At 47.0% G+C, this 20,011-nt stretch overlaps 1 protein-coding gene across 4 annotated transcripts in view; it reads right to left on the bottom strand.

The window, feature by feature from the left end:
• Positions 1–7,442: 7,442 nt before the first annotated feature.
• WDR7 (WD repeat domain 7) overlaps positions 7,443–20,011 on the bottom strand; it is a 1,596,127-nt gene continuing 1,583,558 nt past the window's right edge. For all 4 annotated transcript variants that reach the window (XM_085630124.1, XM_085630134.1, XM_085630121.1 and 1 more), the window contains one exon: positions 7,443–11,829. In XM_085630124.1, coding sequence (XP_085486250.1) covers positions 11,626–11,829 — 204 coding nt within the window. In that variant the 3' untranslated portion in view covers positions 7,443–11,625. The remainder of the gene's footprint in view (positions 11,830–20,011) is intronic.

The raw sequence follows: 20,011 nt of genomic DNA, 5'->3' as shown, positions 1-20,011 counted from the left end.
AGCCCAAAATTGGCCTACATTAGTACCAATTACCTATAACCGGCACATGATTTGGTTTTAGGAGCGTTTAAAATATTTCGCCAGGAATAACTGCTGTAAATCGTTTTTGTCCAAACAATCTAATGAAAATATAGTCGTCAAGCAGCTCCTCGGTAAAGCCACGCACGAATCTATATTTAGCATGTATTAGTGGAATTTAATGACGACGCACAATAAGGCAGGGGCAATGTAACGGAAACGATTAACTTGAAATTGATTCTCACGTCATGTGAAACAAACAATCGCTACGTTCAGAGAGTTACTTATCTTCTGTAACTATATTTGTCTTCAGTGAGGAAGATAAGCAAAATTCCAAACAAAAGCTTTTTTAATATTGAAAAAATTGAGAAACGGTAATCGATTACTGCTCACAATGCATCTCATTTTTGAAGAAATTCGTCCGCCTCCTCTTTCTGACCTTTGGTATTTAAGAATAGCCATTGTACAAGAACACCTTGAAGTGTCAAAGCTTTAAAAATGAGCCTCTTTTCTCTTACTCTGTGCAGCCTGGATTATCTTGGCCTTGTCAGAATACATTCTCTAGTTAGAGGTTGAAAATATTTCCCTCCTGGCTCCGAAGTATTGATTTTTCGACACTCAGCTCTGTCTGTCAGGCGAAGAGGTGAAAGGTGAAAGTTTACCCAGCACTGCCTGGCTTTACCATTCTCTTAACGTCAAGCGTTTGATCAGTTTATGTCATTGCCAATCATATAGAGCCATCAGTGGGCTCACTTTGAGCTGAAAAATATTTGGGTTACCTTTAACAACGATTGAATAATCATAGCTTTATAAGAGCATGTCATTATCAGGGAGAATAATTACTTGGCAACACCGCTGACTTACCTTATGTTCATTTGCAACACACAGAGAGGGGCTTAAGGCGTACTGTTTACACAGCCGACGCTTGTGTACACAAATGCAGTCATTTTAGCTTTCCTCGAAACCAATTATATACTAACCGGAGGGGCGCAATTCTTGGTGCACGTGGAAAACTACGTGAAATGAATTTAATACCATCTACTTGATCCCCAGCGGGCCTCTGTCCACGTTGTTGTGGGGCCGCTCGCGCTGATGTAGGCCCTCGCTATATGCCCCGCCGCTGGAATAAGGGACACCACACTCTGTGTCTTGGTATCGGCGCGTGACTGCCTCAGCAGGCCGCGCCCCTTTATTTTATATCGAGGCGTACGCCACGTTCGTGGCGTACGCGTTGCGTAGTGACATTATGCGCTCTAGCGTCTAACGCTAGAGCGCTAACTGTAACATCCCTCTCCAACTTGGACAACAAAATAAACCAAAGTCCATAACAGTCACTCACTTGCTTGGCAGGCAAAGTCTTTAAGGCGGCTGCTGGGCGTGGGGTTCGCTCTCAGACCATACCTGGCCGTGGCACGAGTGCCGGAGCTGGGTGGGTGGTTATTCGGGGCTTCACCTTCCGTGGGGGCGTGATGGCTCTGCTCTGGGGCGCTGCAGGCTCCACTGGACGTTAGTCCTGGTCCCAACTCTGGGGTTGAGATCTCTTCCTCCACTCCGTCCAGTCCCCTCTGGTCGCGGTCGGTGGCCTCCGGAATGCGTTTGAACCACGAGATGTTCCTGGTGGTCGACTCCACCCCTCTTTCTGCTGTGACCATTGTCCCCCGCCTCTGTGCCACGGTCCAGCTGCCTGGTTCATACCGGGGTCTGAATTTTCCTCCTGGCCTTCTGTCCTTCACGAGGACGCTGTCCCCTGGTCGGATGTCGCGGTCTCGACTGCCTCTGGCCCGGCTGACTTGTCGGTTGCGGTGTGCTCGTCTTTGGAAGGCCTCCTCCGCTTCGAACGGTGGTGGCACCCACCCAGGGACTGTGGGTAGGCCATCGCGGCGAGGCCCATTGAGCATGAGAGACCACGGGGCTTGTTTGGTGGAGCAGAGGGGCGTGCTCCGATATTCTCCCAGGAATCGCTGGATTTCCCTCTCGGGGTCTAGTTGCTCCACGCCGGCTATTCGAATTACTTTATTCAGGGTCCTCATGAATCGCTCTACTTCTCCGTTGGCCTGTGGCCACTGAGGAGTGATTCACCGATGTTGTACTCCCTGATGCTGAAGGAACTCCCGGAACTCATGACCGTGGAAGGGTGGCCCATTGTCACTCTTCACCTCTGAGGGGCGCCCAAACATGGCAAATATTTTCTCCAGCGCTGGTCCCACGAACATGAAGGCTGTAGACGGTAGAACTTCCACTATGGGATACTTCGAGAAATTGTCCATGACTACCAGCGACACTTTTCCGTTTGGGAGGCTCCCAAAGTCTATACTAATCTTGTCCAACGGGTACCTTCCTGGTTCTTCTGTCACGATGGGGGCCGGAGGCTCCGGGCCGCTCGTCACCTGGCACGCGGCGCAGCTCCTCACCACCTCGTCCACCATGCCATCTAGCCCCGGGAACCATATCTTCGCCCTCATCCTGGTCTTCATCTTCTCCGTCCCTTGATGGCCGTCGTGAGCAATGGCCGTGGCTTGACGGCGTAGTGCGGTGGGCATGACGATTCTAGACCCTCGCAGGACGACACCATCGCGGGTCATACTTAGTTCATTCCGCACTCGCCACATCTGCTGCAAGTCCTTCTTGTCCTCGTCTGCCCACGAGTTGGCGGTGTGCAGGAAATCAGCCCAGGACCCCTTTTGAAGAGCCCCCCGTGTCCTTGCCAGCACGGCGTCGCGCTCCCCGGCACGTATGATCTCTTGGATTGTTAGTATCCGAGGGCAAGTCAGAGCAGCTAAGAAGTCGATGTGCGCTTCAGTTTCCTCTTCCTCTTCTTTCCCGACCGGGGACGTCACCCCTTTTTCCGGGTGTCGTGACAGAAAGTCTGCCGGGTTCTTCGCACCTGGCCGGTATGTCACCTCCATCTGGTATTGCTGTAGACCAATGGCCCACCTCTCGATCCTCGGGGGGGGGTGGGGTGCTGTCCCTTTGAACAGGGGCACCAATGGCTGGTGGTCTGTAACCACAGTAAACGGATGTCCGCAGACGTATAGGTGGAAATGCCGGCAACCCCAGCGGATGGCTAGTGCTTCACGTTCAATCTGAGAATACCTCTGTTCAGTTGGGGTGAGCGCCTTGCTGGCGTATGCCAGGGTGGCCCATGTACCTGGTTCTTGCTCTTGCGTAAGGACTGCGCCCAGTCCCACCGGGCTGGCGTCGACAAGTAGCTCTGTCTTCCTGGTCGGATCAAAGTAGACCAGAGTGGCCTGGTCCAGCAGCGTGGTCTTGATTGCATGGAAGGCATCTTCTTCCTCTTGCCCCCAGCGCCACAGGGTGTCTGTCTTCGTGAGGCGTCGGAGAGGTTCCGCCGTGGTGGCCAGGTTTGGGATGAACCGCCCACAGTACGTGGCCATCCCAAGGAAACTGCGGACCTCCGACGCAGAGGTCGGTGCTGGGGCGTTCTTGATGGCCTGGGATTTTCTTGGATCCACTTGAATGCCATGGTTGGTGAACGTGTATCCGAAGAACTCGATGCTTTGTTGAAAGAACTGGCACTTCTCCTTGTGCAACGTGACTCCAAACTCTCTCAGCCTCATCAGTGTGGATCGGACTCATCGGTAGTGTTCATCCACAGACGCAAAGTGGTTCATCACGCCGCAGTTGTCACACGCCTTCCCTTTCGCAGGGCACGTTCTGCCTCCGTGCTCATCATACCCGCAGTACCCGCACGGGGCTGCAGGCTTCTTTGCCGCCGGTCGGCGGGAAGCTTCACGCGTCTGGATTGCGTCGGCCCGCTCTGTTTTGACTGTTACTCCTGACCCGGCGCCTCGTGTGAGCGCCATCTCCATCTCCTCTGCGCGGGCATCGGATAGATCATGGGACCGTGCCAGCACTAGAATGTCTGCCATCGGGATGTTCGGTTGGCGGAGAATGAGTGTCCGCAGCTTTTTGCTGCGTATGCCGCATATTATCTGGGCTCTGATCTCTTCCTTGGCTCTATCACCCACGAGGTGCGTGTCTGCCAGCACCCTCAGTCGAGCGTGGAATGCATCCACCGACTCCCCTTCCTTTTGCCTCGCTTGGCGCAACTTGAAATGTTCAAAGTCCGGGTTCAACTGGGGGTCGAAGTGCGCATTGAGGGCTCTCACGGCCGCGTCATAGTCGTCCGCGTTCCCTGTGTTGGGGAGGTGCTTGAATAGGAGATAGACTTCTTCTCCTGCATAGTGGAGTAGTAGGGACCTTTTCACGGTGCCATCCGTCTCCCTGGTGCCCGCAAAATAGTTGTCTAGTCGGCCAATCCACGTCTGCCAGCGTGGGGCGGCAGTGGCAGGGTCAGCAGCTTCACTAAACGGCGGCAGAACGCCGGACGCGGGGTGCAGAGGCACTGCCTGGGCGGGGCGTTCATCATCCCCCATGGCTCCCTGGGGCACAGCACAGCAGGAGGGACGGCAGCAGGCAGAGGAGGCCGCAGAGGCAGGAGATGCCCACACTTGGTGTTGCCAGAGGACGTCAGGGCTCAGCTAGGGCACAGAAGGCAACTGGGGCAGAGGGCTTCACAACCCAGCCAGGGCACAGCAGGGGCACAGAGTCAGACAGTTCAGAGGCAGGGATGTTCATCTGCCGAGATGGGCTGTGTTCGGTGCACACGTGCACTCACCGTTGGTCAGAGGGGCCCAGCTGCACTGCCCGCGTGAGACTGATCCTGTTCCAGTCGGGCCCGACAGGAACACGTGCGCGCGCGCGGGACTGCCGCGGAGCGCGTCTATCAGCTGGGGCACACGTGGTCGATCTTCGCTCTCGTCGCCAGTGTTGTGGGGCCGCTCGCGCTGATGTAGGCCCTCGCTATATGCCCCGCCGCTGGAATAAGGGACACCACACTCTGTGTCTTGGTATCGGCGCGTGACTGCCTCAGCAGGCCGCGCCCCTTTATTTTATATCGAGACGTACGCCACGTTCGTGGCGTACGCGTTGCGTAGTGACATTATGCGCTCTAGCGTCTAACGCTAGAGCGCTAACTGTAACACACGTCACAAGGATCTTGTGGCGCACTTAGAAAATACGTATTTAGGATGGGCTAAGACCAGTGCTTTAAATGGTAAGAGAAAATTGCCGGTACTCACCAAATCGATTGAGGGTCTGGTAGGGGCGTGGCTTCGAGGCAGGTATTTAACAATAGCGTCATTTTCTCATTCACTGCAAAAGCCCCCTAGTGTCCTTCGGCTAATTGGTGTTTTAGCAGTTTTATATAGTGCGAACTTGGTAAAAGGGTATTAAAGCTTATTACTTGACAAGCAGAAGTTTTACATGAAAACATACTTTTTTTGTGTTTAAGGCACGGGGAGATTGCCCAGAATAACAGGATTGGATTTCAGCTCCCTGTGCCATAAAAACAAAATAAAGTATGCTTTGGTGTAGAACTTGCACTTCTCATTTAAAGTGCTTTAATACCGTCCTGCCAAGTGTGCGCAATATATAACTGCAAACAAAGAACAAATTGCGCACTGTACACATGAGCTGACATTGGCCAAAGGCGTTGGGCGCTCTGACAGTCAGCGGCGAGTGTATTCCAGCACTGCAGCCTTTACACGCTAACTGGCAGCGCAAACGTTCCAAAGTGAGGAGCTCTGTCCGTCAGGCCACATCTCCTTACCCCTGTCACGCTGTCACTTAAGAGTGTAAGACAGCAGCAGCAACCTAGCGCAGGAATACACTCACTATTTACTGTCAGAGCACCTCACAGACACGCTCCCTCTGAATGTATTCAGCAGCACCTGCGCTGCATGAAATCCCATACCCAAGAGTCTCACCCCCAACATGCCTCTAGGAGTACCGGTACTCTCTTGACACAAGGAGAAGTTCCGGTAAAGTGCCGGTAATCAGTACCGGTGAGTACCGGCCCATTTAAAGCACTGGCTAAGACTTGACTTGAACACTGTACATCAAGGAACCTTTGTCTCCTGATGGGCGACGCCACTAGACAGATAGTTCCACTGTAGAGTTTTTAACAACCTATTTTAAGGAGCACCTCTGCAGTTTTATAGATCGCAAACTTGGCCCAAAGGCATCAGAGCGCTTTACATGAGCACCAGATTACGTTACACAAGGTCACATTTTATTTATTAATTTATTTAGGCACTGGTGATTACGTGATTTGTCCAGAATAAGGATGTTGAGCCGACGCCTGGGCTTGTACCCATTCCAGAGTTTCAAAGTCGTTAGCTTTATATTAGGTTACAACATTGCCCTCACAAGGAATCCATCCTCCAAAATGCTAGGGGTAGTGGAAGTGACATTATGCACCTATTAACCTCCGATAACATCGTCAGCGTAACCTCTTTGTTCCACCTCTAATTATTCAAAATCTTGGGCCAAAACAAAATGAATAATGTATCTTGTAACTGCTCAACCTGTCCAATCCCAGTTTTTTCCCAAGCTCAGTTGCTTCCAGGCTGGCAAACCATTTTTATTATAGGGGTACATTCAGGGAGACCTGAGTAGACCAGCTTTAGCCAGCTCCGACACTATTCACACAGTAGCGGTTGCTACTAACCAGGGGTGGTGGGGTGGACGGACGGAGGGAGGAGTGGAAAGGGCATACCTTTTTACCGCTGACCGCTGCCTCTTCTTTCTCTGTCCTCCTCTCTATATGGCAGGAAGCACACAGCCTCCCAGAATCCCCTGGCCAAACTCAACACTGCCTTAGCAGAGTTGTGATTGGTCTGAGCACTGTGGTTCGACGCTCAGACAGGGGATAGCAGGCTGTGTATGTTATCCGTAATACAGCCTGCGTGGAGAACATGCAAGGTGCGCATGGCGCTTTGGCCGGCCCGAGACCGCTGGCTAAAGCGTCATGCGCACTTTAGGTGCTGCCACCACTCTTACCCCTGTGACGCACAGGGAGCCCAGCCCCACCTGCCTGGCTTCAGCTGCAAGCTGAATGCAAAAAGCAAAATGATTATAACAAATGTTATTATCATAGGGAAGAGGTGTGGTGCAGCGTCCAGGGCGCCTGAGTCCAGAACATGGGGGCTCACGGTCCGATCCCCGGCGCCAGGTTAAGCCAGCACCTTTTGACTCTGGGCAATAGCTCGCTTAATCTTCCCGACGGCCCCCAGTGCCGGGACACCTCTCCGGAGGTAGCTGTGCGCTTTACAAATGCTGGTATTTCATTTAATTTAATTTTCTCCATTCCGCTTGCAGTTGAAGCAGTGGGGTGCTGCTCCTCCTTCTTAGCAGAGGAGCTGCCACTTTATTCACATGCGTTCCAGCTGCGGCGTCTGTATCGTCACGACCAATCAGCGTGCTGAAAGACTAGGGACCACTCTGCATTAAAACATGCAGCACACAAACAATAACTGAATGGAAAATGATGTCAGAGAAAAAAATGACACAGTAACTCAGCAGTACACATCCGCGCTGGCCAAAATGACGAGGCAAAAACGTTATCTTAAGTACAATATTGTTTTTTATTTCACATAAATATGTACACACGGTCATTTAGTACATTACATATATATTGAGTGGAAGTGTCAAGGCATTTCTCAAGAAAGAGTCTGTAATCGTTGACAGTGACCATTAACTTGAATCACTACAATATATTCCTTCTCGTGCCAGGTCACGTCATTCTCTGCTTGTAAAGTGCCAATGATGCTATTAACGTCACCCCATTCTCAAGGACAGCTCCTAGTACTGCACTGACAAACAAAAGCACACTAAAAACCTCACAATGGAATAACACACATTCTACTGCAATGTGAAAACTTGAAGCCATCATGAAGTTTGAGACACTGGCAAAGTCACTGAAATCAGGATTTTCATGTAAAGAATATGTAAATAGTACTACAGCTTGGTAGATGGTTTCAACACTTTAACACTATTGCCAATGTTCAGCCAAGAAGCAAAAACTCTGGATGTGCTCTTAATCTGACAAAATGGGCATCTCATTTTTGTAGTAAAGTTAGGCATGGAAGGAGGAGAAGATTTCACATCCATGGATTGCAAATATAGATCATGGGACAGATAATCTACCTGAAACATATGCAAACGAAAGGAAAATGGTTAGCAACATGGGGAAGCTGACAGAGTTTATGTGCGGGAGTCACACTGGTGTGGGATTCCTAGGGAACCACTACCACAAAACAGATTGGATTCTAGAAGAATGCAGTGTTTCAGTCAATTTGACTTGATGCAATTCTTCGAATCAGAGCTGGACTTTAAGGCGACACTTCTGATCAACTGCTGGACACCCAATCAGAACTTCTGTTGCTCCCTACACCTTTGTGGATTGGCCTAGCAATCCAGGAAGGAGTAGGATCAAGAACACCAATGGTTTTCTACACATCAAGTTTAACGCCTCCTAAAAATCTGTTCCAGTGGTGAATTATTTTAAAAGCAGTATCCACCATTTTCACTTGTTAACAGAAATTTTCCGCCGCACTAATAAGAATGTTGCTTGGTCCATTCTTTCTGGGGTATCAATCACATACGAATAACTGACATGGTAAAAACACAGATAAGAGTCAATCAGCCAACCAAAATAAAATTACCATTTATAACTCAAAACAGGATTGAAAATAGGATTTTATACAAGACTAATCTGTTACTAAACTCCCTAAAACGATGTTAAAGTTTGTAGTACACCTTTAACAGCATTGCAATGAACGCCACTGTGTGAATGGAAAGAATGTCAGGTTATTTTTTAAAAAAAAGGTTAAACATCAACATTATTCTACATTGAAAGTGAAGAACATATTCTTAGAAGCACTTAGGATAGGTTTTGACCTTCTCTAATACACTTCATGCTCACACCACATGGTTGATAAAATGTTAATTGCAAGTCTGGTTTGATTTCACCATAAGCCTGAAGTGACGACGGTCACCCTCCATCTCTTAATAATTTACTCCTAGAAGGAGCGGTCAAATAAAGCTGGATGTAAAGCAAGAAAGTTCTATCATGGTATTGAAGGATTTACAACATGTGACAAGTATTGTATTAGCAACTTCACAAGTAAGGAGACACCTTAAATGTTCTCTAGGTGTCTAAGTGTCCAGAATGGGCTCCAGAGTGTGAGTTAGTTGTTTTTGTATAACATTCATGGAAGCGAACAAAGTTACGGCTCTTCAAAACATGGCACATCTAAGAAAGTCCGATATCAAATGAGACAGAGCACAAAGCTCTCTTTAGAGCCTCATTATCGGGTTTCAACACTTTCTTTTGTATAAAGACGTGCTTAAATATCAAGGAGATATATAATGTATGGCAGTGCAAGTAGCTTAGAAGCACCACTGCCCAAGATTCTAATCCAACAACAAAATGATTTCAGCTACTTTAAAAACAATTATTGGATACAATTATGTTATGTTGTGTAGTCCGGTTGACGCAGCTGGAGACCACGTGTGTAAAACGCTGGTCTTGTGTATTGTGCCGAGACCGACCACTGTAGCATTAGTGGGTTTATCATTTTGTTAATATTACAAGCTGCCAGGATCAGGAGAATAAATACTACTTAATCATTTATTGTTTGCTTTCTGCTTCTCATCCTTTCACCACAACACCAAATGGAGATAAGGTTGGGACTTTAGTCCATCACTGTATAGTTGACTGCCTGAGGACTCACTACCTACTCCAGACGGAGTGCAAAGGTACTCCAACAGGTAGAACACACCTATCAAGTCTAGAAGGATGCTACATGGTATTGTGTATCACTCAATACCTTCCCTGGTAGGGCTGAAATGTTTATTGTGGTAAAACTGACATAAATGAGCAATATTCTTAAAGGAACTGCACTGTGTTGAACAGTTTAAGGAATACATTGGTCGAATCTACTTTGAACTATCTACATGAGTTAATTAGAGCTTCACCAGGAAACTGTGTAATTGAAGAGGGAATAGCTTCCCTTTCAAATAATGACGACATACTGATATTCTAATGCGACACATTAGTACTTAAAAAAAGGAACTGGAAAGTATACCTAAAAGAACCAAGGAAAAAAAGACAGATTCTCATCATGCCAGCCTGTTTGTTAGTCAGCAGAAAAGGTGGAGATAGAGTATGGATGTTAGCTGTGCAGACAGCATGAGAGGACATTTGGAAAATAAGCAGGCAAACATGATGAAACTTGTTGAAATCAAAAGCATATTCCTATAATCCAAGGACTTTGCAAAGTCTTCTGATTACGTCATATGGCTTTATTATTTACATTGTAGAAATTAAAGAATAGGACTTCCAGTGAAAGAACTGATAATATTACAAAGCATAGAGGCACAAGTATTTGTGCTTAATAGTGCAAACTGCAATAAACGGTTTCAGTGAAATGCCCTTTACTCAGAACATCATGAGAGCCTTGCCTTTTTAAGTTAATTTTCAAGTCTACAGTTTTATTCAACAAATAATCTATACACTTTTAAATGGCATACAGTTTCTATATAAATACATGGTACATGCTAGAGAATAAATTCAGTTTTATAAAATCCACATTGTTTTAGCAGTATTGTATCACCACCAAACACTGTACAAAAGCTCTGCAACAAAACAAAAAGATTTAAATTCTTACATCTCATCTTTGCCTATATTGTACTTTTTACAAAGCCACTTTGGAAGACACATTACATGCGTTCGCTGCTGTATTGGTCTTGTGTTGCACGAGCCAATATCATAGGATCACTTGCTCAGCTTGGTGCCAGCATTCCCTTCCAGCCAGCATGCACCATTGCCTTTCACAATATGATCTTGACCACGAAAACATTATTTTAGTCATCAGTGCAGAAAAGTGAGAATTGTTAAAAACAACTCAATTGGTCCAAAATAAATAAAATACCTTTTGGGTTTTCTTGTATTTTTATAGTGCTGGTTCATGTTTGGTTTTGACATGAACAGATATGTATGGAGACAGTCAAGCGGATCACTAAAGAGGGCACGTTTAATGTACCTCAGACATTCCCTTCAGCTCATATGGACTTAAGATATTACGACATGTGCAACAGCGCCAGGTACAACACAATAGTATTGATTTTGGGACATGTCCTGTTTGCCTCGACTAGGACCATTATCCACCAGGTCTCCCATAAGGTCTCCCTGGAGATGCTATCTAGCTAAGTAGGGCACCTTTGAGGCCAAGATGGCAGCCCAATGAGCAGCTTCACATAAAGAGAGATGTTTCCAACAGTGAACAGTTAGAAAAGTTTTTTTGAAAGTCACTGCCCGCTGAGTAACGATGATGATACTTTTATACAGTGCTGATTCATGTTGAGAAGAACCCACCCTTTCGTATTTCAACAGCAGCGCCAATTCCAACTGCTGATCTGAGGACCGTGGTGCAACTGCTCGTCCATGCCCATTAAAGAAAGGAATAGAATTTAAAAAGAACATTCACATTAACTTCCCTTGCAAGGAGTATCGAAGAAATGCACAGTGGAGGCATGTGCAAAATGGAGAGCTACAAACGGGTATGGAGTGATGACAGCAGGATCCCGCTCTAGGTTTTTTTTAAGCAGATTATGACCTGCCGAATCTGACTGCCCAACACCAATGCAGTGCTGAGGTCAACTGAGGAGTGAAGCACTACACAACAGACGTTACTGTGGAATCAAGAGACACAATAATGGAACAGTGAAGGAAAAGTAACTCTACACCATAAATCGATGTTCTTTGCCATCATGAGCCATCAGGATAACGTTGCGATTCGACGTCCAAATCAACCGAGCCAATTTGAGGGCATTATGTGATCCCGGGGAAGCAGGTTGGACAGGAGGCACCTGGTATGTTTTGATACAGCGGAGCTGGGGAGCAGAGTTTAGCATGCCGATGCTTCCCAAAAGCGAAGTGTTCATCTGCAAGCAGAGACAGAGGGTCAATATTTGCAATAGGTTATTTCGGATATAAACAAAATCCATCTTTTAATAATCTATCACCCAGAAATTATATTTCACTCAGAAATTATGGTATTACACTTGTTGGTGGCCTTTGATTAAAGCTCCATTAGTATGTACACCACTGAACCACCTTCCTTTTAGGCTCTCAACTCATGAGAACACTTTGGCTTGGCAACAATATAGCAGTTTGCACTTACCTGGTAATGCTGAATCAGTGAGTTCCATTACCCACATACAGTACTGTAATCATTTTGAATTCTTCTCACATGTGATATAAGGGATAAAGTGCCCCTGCCGTATATCCTAAGGATATTGCAAATCACTGAGGAGTTACATAACCATATAGAGATAAGAGGCCAAAGGCAGAATTCCTTTTTAAGGTAATGAAACTCCAAGGTGACTTGCAATATCCTTAGAATGTAAGGCAGGGGGTACACTTTATACCATATAATACATGAACACAACATAACCTTTCCCAAAAAACACTGAAATCTCTAGTGCAAAATTAAACACCTAAATAACGTATAAGTTGCAAGCAGATGTTAGAAGCAGTTTAAAAAAAAATAAAGCTGCACTAGCTCATAATGTGTATAAACATGCAGAAAGATTCTAGATTTTCTCTAACTATGTAGTGAGCCCCAAAAATAAACGTGTTCTTTGGGCTCATCATTAGAACACTGGAATGTTGAGAGCTCGTTTGAAGACAATAGAGTAGCTCTGGGCTTATACTGGCTGGTATAAGCATAGAGCTCCAACATTCTAATGTTTGTCTTCATTTTTCTCCCTTTTTAATTTAGAACATTCTACACTTTGTGGGTGGAAGGCTCTAATAGCCTTATAGCCCTTATGCCTCGGGCTATACCAGTTATTAAAAGCCCTGTCTCGCATTATAGGCCCTCGCAGGCAGCACAGGCCTATAACTCTGGTTCAGAGCCTTTAACAACTGGTATAGCACCCAGCAGCATGCTATATTGTAAGCTACGAGTCGAGCAGAAGAAAGAAAAGCCACGTTCTGTTTTTGTTTCTTTAAACAACTGCTTCAATTATGCTCAGTGACCTGACCTGCCTTTCACCTTGGCTGCTACCTCTCTGTCAGTACCCAACTGTAACACCTTATCATAGTCGAGTTCCAACGTATTTTCTTTATAATCGGCGACTGAGTGCATCACACTTCGTCAATTATAAAGAAATTAGAGACTGGCTTTTATAGAATTCCATGTCTTATAACATGTTTCTAAATGAACTTGCTGATGCGATGGCTTCCATCCATTTCAAACACTATCTTGCAAGTGACCTATAAGTCTTGTGATGAAATCTTTTCACTCAAACACTCAAGTTGCTGTTAAGCAACACATGCATTAGCGACTCTATAAATTAAAGCATTAGATTGTTGATGATGAAGTTGTTTCATATTCAGCTATAGTAACATTTAACCTAGCAAGATGGTATTGAGTTTTATAAAGCAAAACAAGGTTATTATTTATTAGGAAGCTACCTTGTGTTAAGATGTTATACTGTAGCAAGGGGAGGTTGGCATTTAACAAAGAGTTAGATTGTTTATTAGGTAGTGTGTGTGTGCTAAACTGTGATAATATTTAGTGCACTAACATGATAGTGTACTTGTTGTTAGTGTGAGTCAGTTGGCAGTTATTCGTCTATGTCATTCTATATTTATAAACAAAATGTAATCAAATTGTGACAGCAATAGCAGACTTGAAGACGAAATCAGTGTGAGTAAAGGAACTGTTGCAGATTAAAGAGTGTAAAGTGGGGCAACAGGCAAAACTATACAATTGCAGAAAGAAGTTGTTAGCCATTTGTTAGAACTGGGGGTCTCTAGTTGGCTGAGGTAGGTACCTTTGACCAAATAGGGACCCTTGCTTCTAAGTCAGTGAAAGGGGATTACACTACTGGATAACCCCTGCTCACCCCCTTGATAGCTTGGCACGAGCAGACAGGCTTATCTCAGAGGCAGTGTGTTCAGCATTTGTGACCACATACAGTAATACAGTGAAAACACTGCAGATGGACACCACACAGGTTTTTATAAAAATAAGTATTCTTTATATAGACTTAACACAAGACCACAAATGACAAAAATCCACAATACTGTACTCAAAAGTGACTTAAAGATGGTAGAAGTAACTTAGTTCAAGTTGATGGTAAATGCGACACAGTTCTCACAAAAGTACCTGGATGCGTAACGCAAAATAAACAAAAGGCTTGCAGCGTTGGAGATGCATCTGTTCCTTGCTTCGTGAGAGCCGATCGCGCCTCAATGCTTGAGCAGAGTAGGGGATGCGTCTTGATCCTTACCGGAGAGGAGGTGATGCTTAGATTCTCATACTGCGGCCCGGTTTCGATGCGGCAAGATGGCACCTCGATGCGACAATCCGGTGCGATGCGATAAGATGGCGCCCTTGAAGTGACGACCTGTAGACGATGGTTGCATGCCCAGCGGCCGTGCGTCAACTCTATAACTTTGGAGCCGCGACAGGTCCTGTGACACGCTTCTCCGGTGATGCGTCGGCGACCTCTGCGGCAGCGTCACGCTTCTCCGGTGATGCGTCGGGTAACAGCTTTGACGAAGACATGCTTCTCTGGTGATGCGGCGGCAACCTCTACGGCGGCGACGCACTTCTTCTCGTTGGGTCGCGCTTCCAGCTCCCCGCGACACGCAGGATTCTACAGACAGAATTCCCAGCAAGGAAATTCAGAGGGGAGCTGGTGATGAAGTCTTTTGTCCCTGAGACTTCAGCAGGAGGCAAGCACAAGTTCAAGCCCTTGGAGTAATATTCTGCAAGATGATGAAAGTTCTTTAAAGGTTCCTTCTCCTCTCCTTGGCAATGAAGACACCACTGCAGGCCAACCCAACAACACAGTACACTGGCAGGGGGGCAGTCCAACTCCTACAGCTTCCTTGGGTTCTTCTCCTTAGCAGAGGTTCGTCTTGTTGTTCCAGAAGTGATCTCAAGTCTTGGGGTCTGGGTCCCCATATTTATACTACTATTCTCTTTGTTCTCTGAAGGCAGAGAGGCCTGTGCCTGTTCCAAACCATGTCTGGTCAGTCTTGGAGCACTTTGTTTACAGGACTCCTTCTTTATTTTGACAGTGTAGACCAGGGACATCAGACGCACCACAGGAGGTGGAGCCAGCATTGTTGAGGGAAGGCACAGCCCTATTCAGACTCAGGTGTAACTCCTCCCACCCATCTACATGCAAATCTCTCTATTCAGCCTTGTGCTGACTCACCCGGTCTCCTGGAATCCCCCAGCCCCTGTCACTCACAAAACCAGACACAAAATACATAACCTAGTAGAAGCAGGCTTGGACAGTTAGGCAAGAAAATACCTACTTTCTAAAAGTGGTATTTTCAAACACAGAATGTTAAAACCAACTTCACTAAAAGATGCATTTTATCATTCTGAGTTCAGGTATACTAAACTCGAATTTCTACTATGTTCCAGGTAGCCTTGCAATAGTGAAAAACGAAAAGGGCTGTTATTCACGATTAGAACATGCTACACACATCAGGGCATGTCCTACCTTATACTTACAATGCACCCTGCCCTTGGGTCTACCTTAGGGATGTCTGATATGAAGATAAGGGAAGGTTTAGGGACTGGCAAGTGGGTGCACTTGTCAAGTCGACATGGCAGTCAGAGACTGCACACAGGCTCTGCAATGGCAGGCCTGAGACACATTTTACAAGCTGCTTCTGTGGGTGGCACAACCAGTGCTGCAAGCCCACCAGCAGCATTTGATTTACAAGCCCAGGACACACAGGGTGCACTCTACAAGAGTCTGACAAGTAAATCAAATAACCCAATCATGGAGTCACTAATCAATATATCAATTTAACATAGGGAGCACTTGCACTGTGGCACTGAATAGCAGTGGCACAGTGCCCAAAGCATCTAAAACCAGCAATCAGATCAAAAACAGAGGAGGCAATCAGAAAAAATGGAAGGGAGACTCACGCCAATGGTACCAGGTCTAACACCATTCAAAAGGCTTCCAGGAATGAAGGCATTACCTTTTGGATGTCAAGCATACAGTGACAGTATACACAGACATCTGCAATTCATGAGTTCCATTCGTGTACTAATTCCCGGGCAACCAAGATGGATGCTGTTCTTTGGCGGAGTTTGACTTCCTTGTAACCTACAGACCTAAAACTGAAAACCAGAAAGCAGATGCCCTATCCAGACATAATTCCTTGTCCTCAAACACTGTAGGAAATCCACAATCAATCTATCATAGCTCCTGCTAAAATCCTCTGTCACTCTACTGAGGATTTCCTTGACAAAAGCAGAGATAATTTCCAGGTAACCGAATGGTCAGAATGGTTCAAAAAGGAAACAGAACTGTAGTTTAAGGGCTACCATTGCATGAGTCAAGTATTTTTACCCACTCCAGGGTTAAGACAAACAACCTTCCATTAGTTACAGGTTAACCCTCTTGCTGGACATCCTGGGCATCAAAACACCATGGAGCTGATGCAGAAATATCTTTTGGAGGGCAACTCTGAAAGTAGATGTGGCTCACATGATTTAAGAATGTGAGGTTTGTGCAAGAGGTAAATCAGACCACTCCAAACCATTGGGGTTGTTGCAGGCTTTATCAATCAACTCCACTGGAACATACCACAATGGGGTTTATTACTGGACTCCCAGTGGTACGCCAACATACAGTTATTTTAGTAGTAGTGGATAGTTTCACTAAATATGCACATTTCTTTGATTGCAAAGCTCTTCCAACGTCTAATAAATTAGCCATGCTTCTCCTCCACAATGTTGTCAGTCTACACGGCTGGCCAAGAGTTATTCTACCACACCATGGTGTTCAATTCTCTGCATGGTTCTGGTAAACTTGATGTAAGGTCTTACAGATTACCTCAGGGCTTTCGACCATTTACCACCCACAAACGGATGGTCAGATGCAGTGTTTAAATCAAAGTGTAAAGCAATATCTACATTGTTATGCTGATGACGTCACTGACTCATGGGTGGATCTCCTTTGATTGGCGGAATTGGTGTACAACAACTTGTCTCATTCCTCCAAAGGTACCACCCCATTCTTTGGTCTCTAGGGGTGCCATCCAAAAACCTTACCCATGACACTACCAACAGCGATGCACACTTCACCTTCAGTGAAATGCGCTATCACTCATGTGTATCAAGAACAAGTCCACTTACATGATCATCTAAAAGCAGCGAAACATAAATACAAGTCCCAATGCGACAAAGTAGCAGCCCAAGTCCGGTGTATCACCCTGGAGACAAAATGTGTCTTTCCACAAAACATTTTACATTTAAACTCAGAAACAAACACCTTACACCCCAAGTTCATAGGCACAGATGAGATTTTGCATCAAGTGTATCCTGTTACGTACAAGCTTAAGCTCCCGGATACTTTGCACATTCATCCCTTGTTCCACACATCTCTTCTAAAGCCGGACCCAGCCCATTGCCCGCAACATCCAGCTCCCTTGCTAGTACAGGGCGTGTGGGAATATGAAGTACAAGCAATTCTGGACTCACACTTCAGGGTGTCCTCCCTGTGGTATTTAGTTTCCTGGAAGGGCTCTGGTCCGGAGAATGTTTCCTGGGAGCTGGCGGAGAATGTCCATGCTCCTAGGTTGCTCCGATGCTTCCACCTGCAGAATCTCCATAAGCCGGGCCCTATAGCATGTGGGAGGGGGGAGCACTGTCAGGATTTGGCAGTGAGTGGTCCAGGGACCGCCCAACTCACTCCTATGGAGAGGCACACAGAATCTTGAACTGCAGGTATCTGCCCCCATATGCCAAACCCTCTGCAGCCGTACCATGTGGAAAGGGCCATGAGGATGCTCTAAGTCACGGTAGAACCGAGGCACAAGAAAACAGAAAAACAAATGCGCAAACCACAAAAAGGGGGTAGGGTAGAAACACCCTGACCCTCTAGGCCTGCTCAGATGGTCCCACAAGGACCCCCGGGGCCAAAAAAAGCATGTAAAAAAAAACCTGCGAGATTTGCGCACCCAGCGCGAATTTCGGCCGAAATTTGTTTTAAAACGAGCCCGCGCTTCGTTACTCTTTATCCCCCGGGTGGGCCAGGTCCCGGGGGGAGAGAAAAAAAAGTGTGGGGGGCCCAATCCCCGCTACACTGCCCCTGGGGGCCAACTAGCCCACCAGGTACCTCCAGTAAGGGCCACGGAGCTGTGTTGCAGAGTGTTGTAAAAAGGGGCGTGGCCTCTGAACACCTCTCTACAACGCAGCTCCCTGGTGCATACTGGAGGTACCTGGTGGGCTAGTTGGCCCCCAGAGACCCTCAGAATTGAAGAGGAATTAATTCCACAACTTAAAACGCGCCACAAGGCGTGTTTGCACACATGTCACCTCAGGCCCTGCCCCCTTCCCTCACAACTGTGCAAACACGCCCCCTGGTGAGTTGAAAGTTGGGGAATTAATTCCCCTTGAATACTGAGGGTCCCTGGGGCCAACTAGCCCACCAAATACCTCCAGTATGCGCCAGGGAGCTGCGTTCCAGAGGTGTTCAGAGGCCACGCCCCTTTTTACACCTCTCTGCAACGCAGCTCTGTGGCGCTTACTGGAGGTACCTGGTGAGCTAGTTGGACCCCAGGGACCCTCAGGATTCAAGGGGACTTTATCCCCCAACTTAAAACACGTCACGGGGAGCGTTTGCACAGTGGTGAAGTGAGGGGGCGGGGCCTGAAGTGACATGTGTGCAAACACGCCCTGTGGCGCGTTTTAAGTTGGGGAATTAATTCCTCTTCAATTCTGAGGGTTCCTGGGGGCTAACTAGCCCACCACTTAGCTCCAGTAAGCGCCACTGCGCTGTATTGCAGAGAGGTGGCCCAGGCCATGCCCCTTTTTACACCACTCCGCAACGCAGCTCTGTGGCTCTTACTGGAGGTAAGTGGTGGGCTAGTTGGCCCCCAGCGACCCTCAGGACTCAAGGGGACTTAATCCCCCAATTTACAATGCACCAGGGGGTGCGTTTACGCAGTGTTATGTTATGTTATGTTAAAAGAAATTTGTACCGCGCACTATCACCATAGGTTTCTTGGCGCTCAATGACCAGTAGCGTGATTCAGGAGAGGGGGTTAAACATATGCAGAACGAAAGAGCAGAGTTTTTAAGAGTCTGCGAAACGAATCGTACTGAGGACAGTGGCGGAGTGAGAGTGGCAGAGAGTTCCAGGTAGAGGGAGCCTGGACTGAAAAACTCAAGCCACCGTGTTTCTTCCTGATAAATTTGGGGACCTCAAGGAGATTGAGAGAAGCTGAGCGAAGGGCCCTAGAGGGAGTGTAGCGAGTCAGGCACGAAGAGATGAACGCAGGGGCTGCATTCGAAAGGGCTTTGAAGGTGGAACATGCCAATTTGTAAGTGCAGCGTTTAGAGATAGGGAGCCAGTGCAAACTAAAAAGGAGGGGAGTAACATGCTGATGTTTAGGCTGGTGGAAGATCAAACGGGCAGCTTGATTCTGAACCAGCTGAAGTCGATGAAGGAGACCCACTGGGATGCCCGCATACAGCATATTGGCATAGTCAAGCCTTGAGGTGATGAGTGCGATAACAACTTGGGTCAAAGCATCTTTAGTAAGAAACCTGCTAATCTTACGTATCCCCCTGAGATGGAAATAACAGGCTGAGGTAACCGAATTGATTTGCGGTTTCATGGAAAGATCTTCTGAAATAATCACCCCAAGGCTTTTGACTGAGCGCACGGGAGTCGGTGCGGCCCCCAAAGATGTTGGCCAGTAGGTGGAATTCCATGGATGGTTAGGGCCACCTACCAAGACAAGCTCAGTCTTGGTAGGGTTCAGTTTTAAGTGGCTGTGATACATCCACTCAGCGATAGTCAGCATGATGGTCTGAAAATTGACACGGGAAGAGGGAAAAGGGTCAATGGGAAAGATTAACTGAAGGTCGTCCGCATAATTAAAAATGGTAGCTGGGGAGTTGCGGAGGGAGACTAGTAAGGGTTGGAGGTACAAATTAAAAAGAAGCGGGGATAGTGCCGAGCCTTGTGGGACTCCGCAAGGGAGAGAGACAAAAGGCGCGGACAGAGTGGAGAGATGGACGGACTGAGATCGCTGATGGAGGAAAGATCTGAGCCAGTCAAGGGCCACTCC

The sequence above is a fragment of the Triturus cristatus genome, chromosome 2_1 (assembly GCF_964204655.1).
Source record: "Triturus cristatus chromosome 2_1, aTriCri1.1, whole genome shotgun sequence".
In the NCBI taxonomy this organism is placed as follows: Eukaryota; Metazoa; Chordata; class Amphibia; order Caudata; family Salamandridae; genus Triturus; species Triturus cristatus.
Note: the sequence above shows the minus strand (reverse complement) of the source record. Positions and strands in the feature narration are given on the sequence as shown.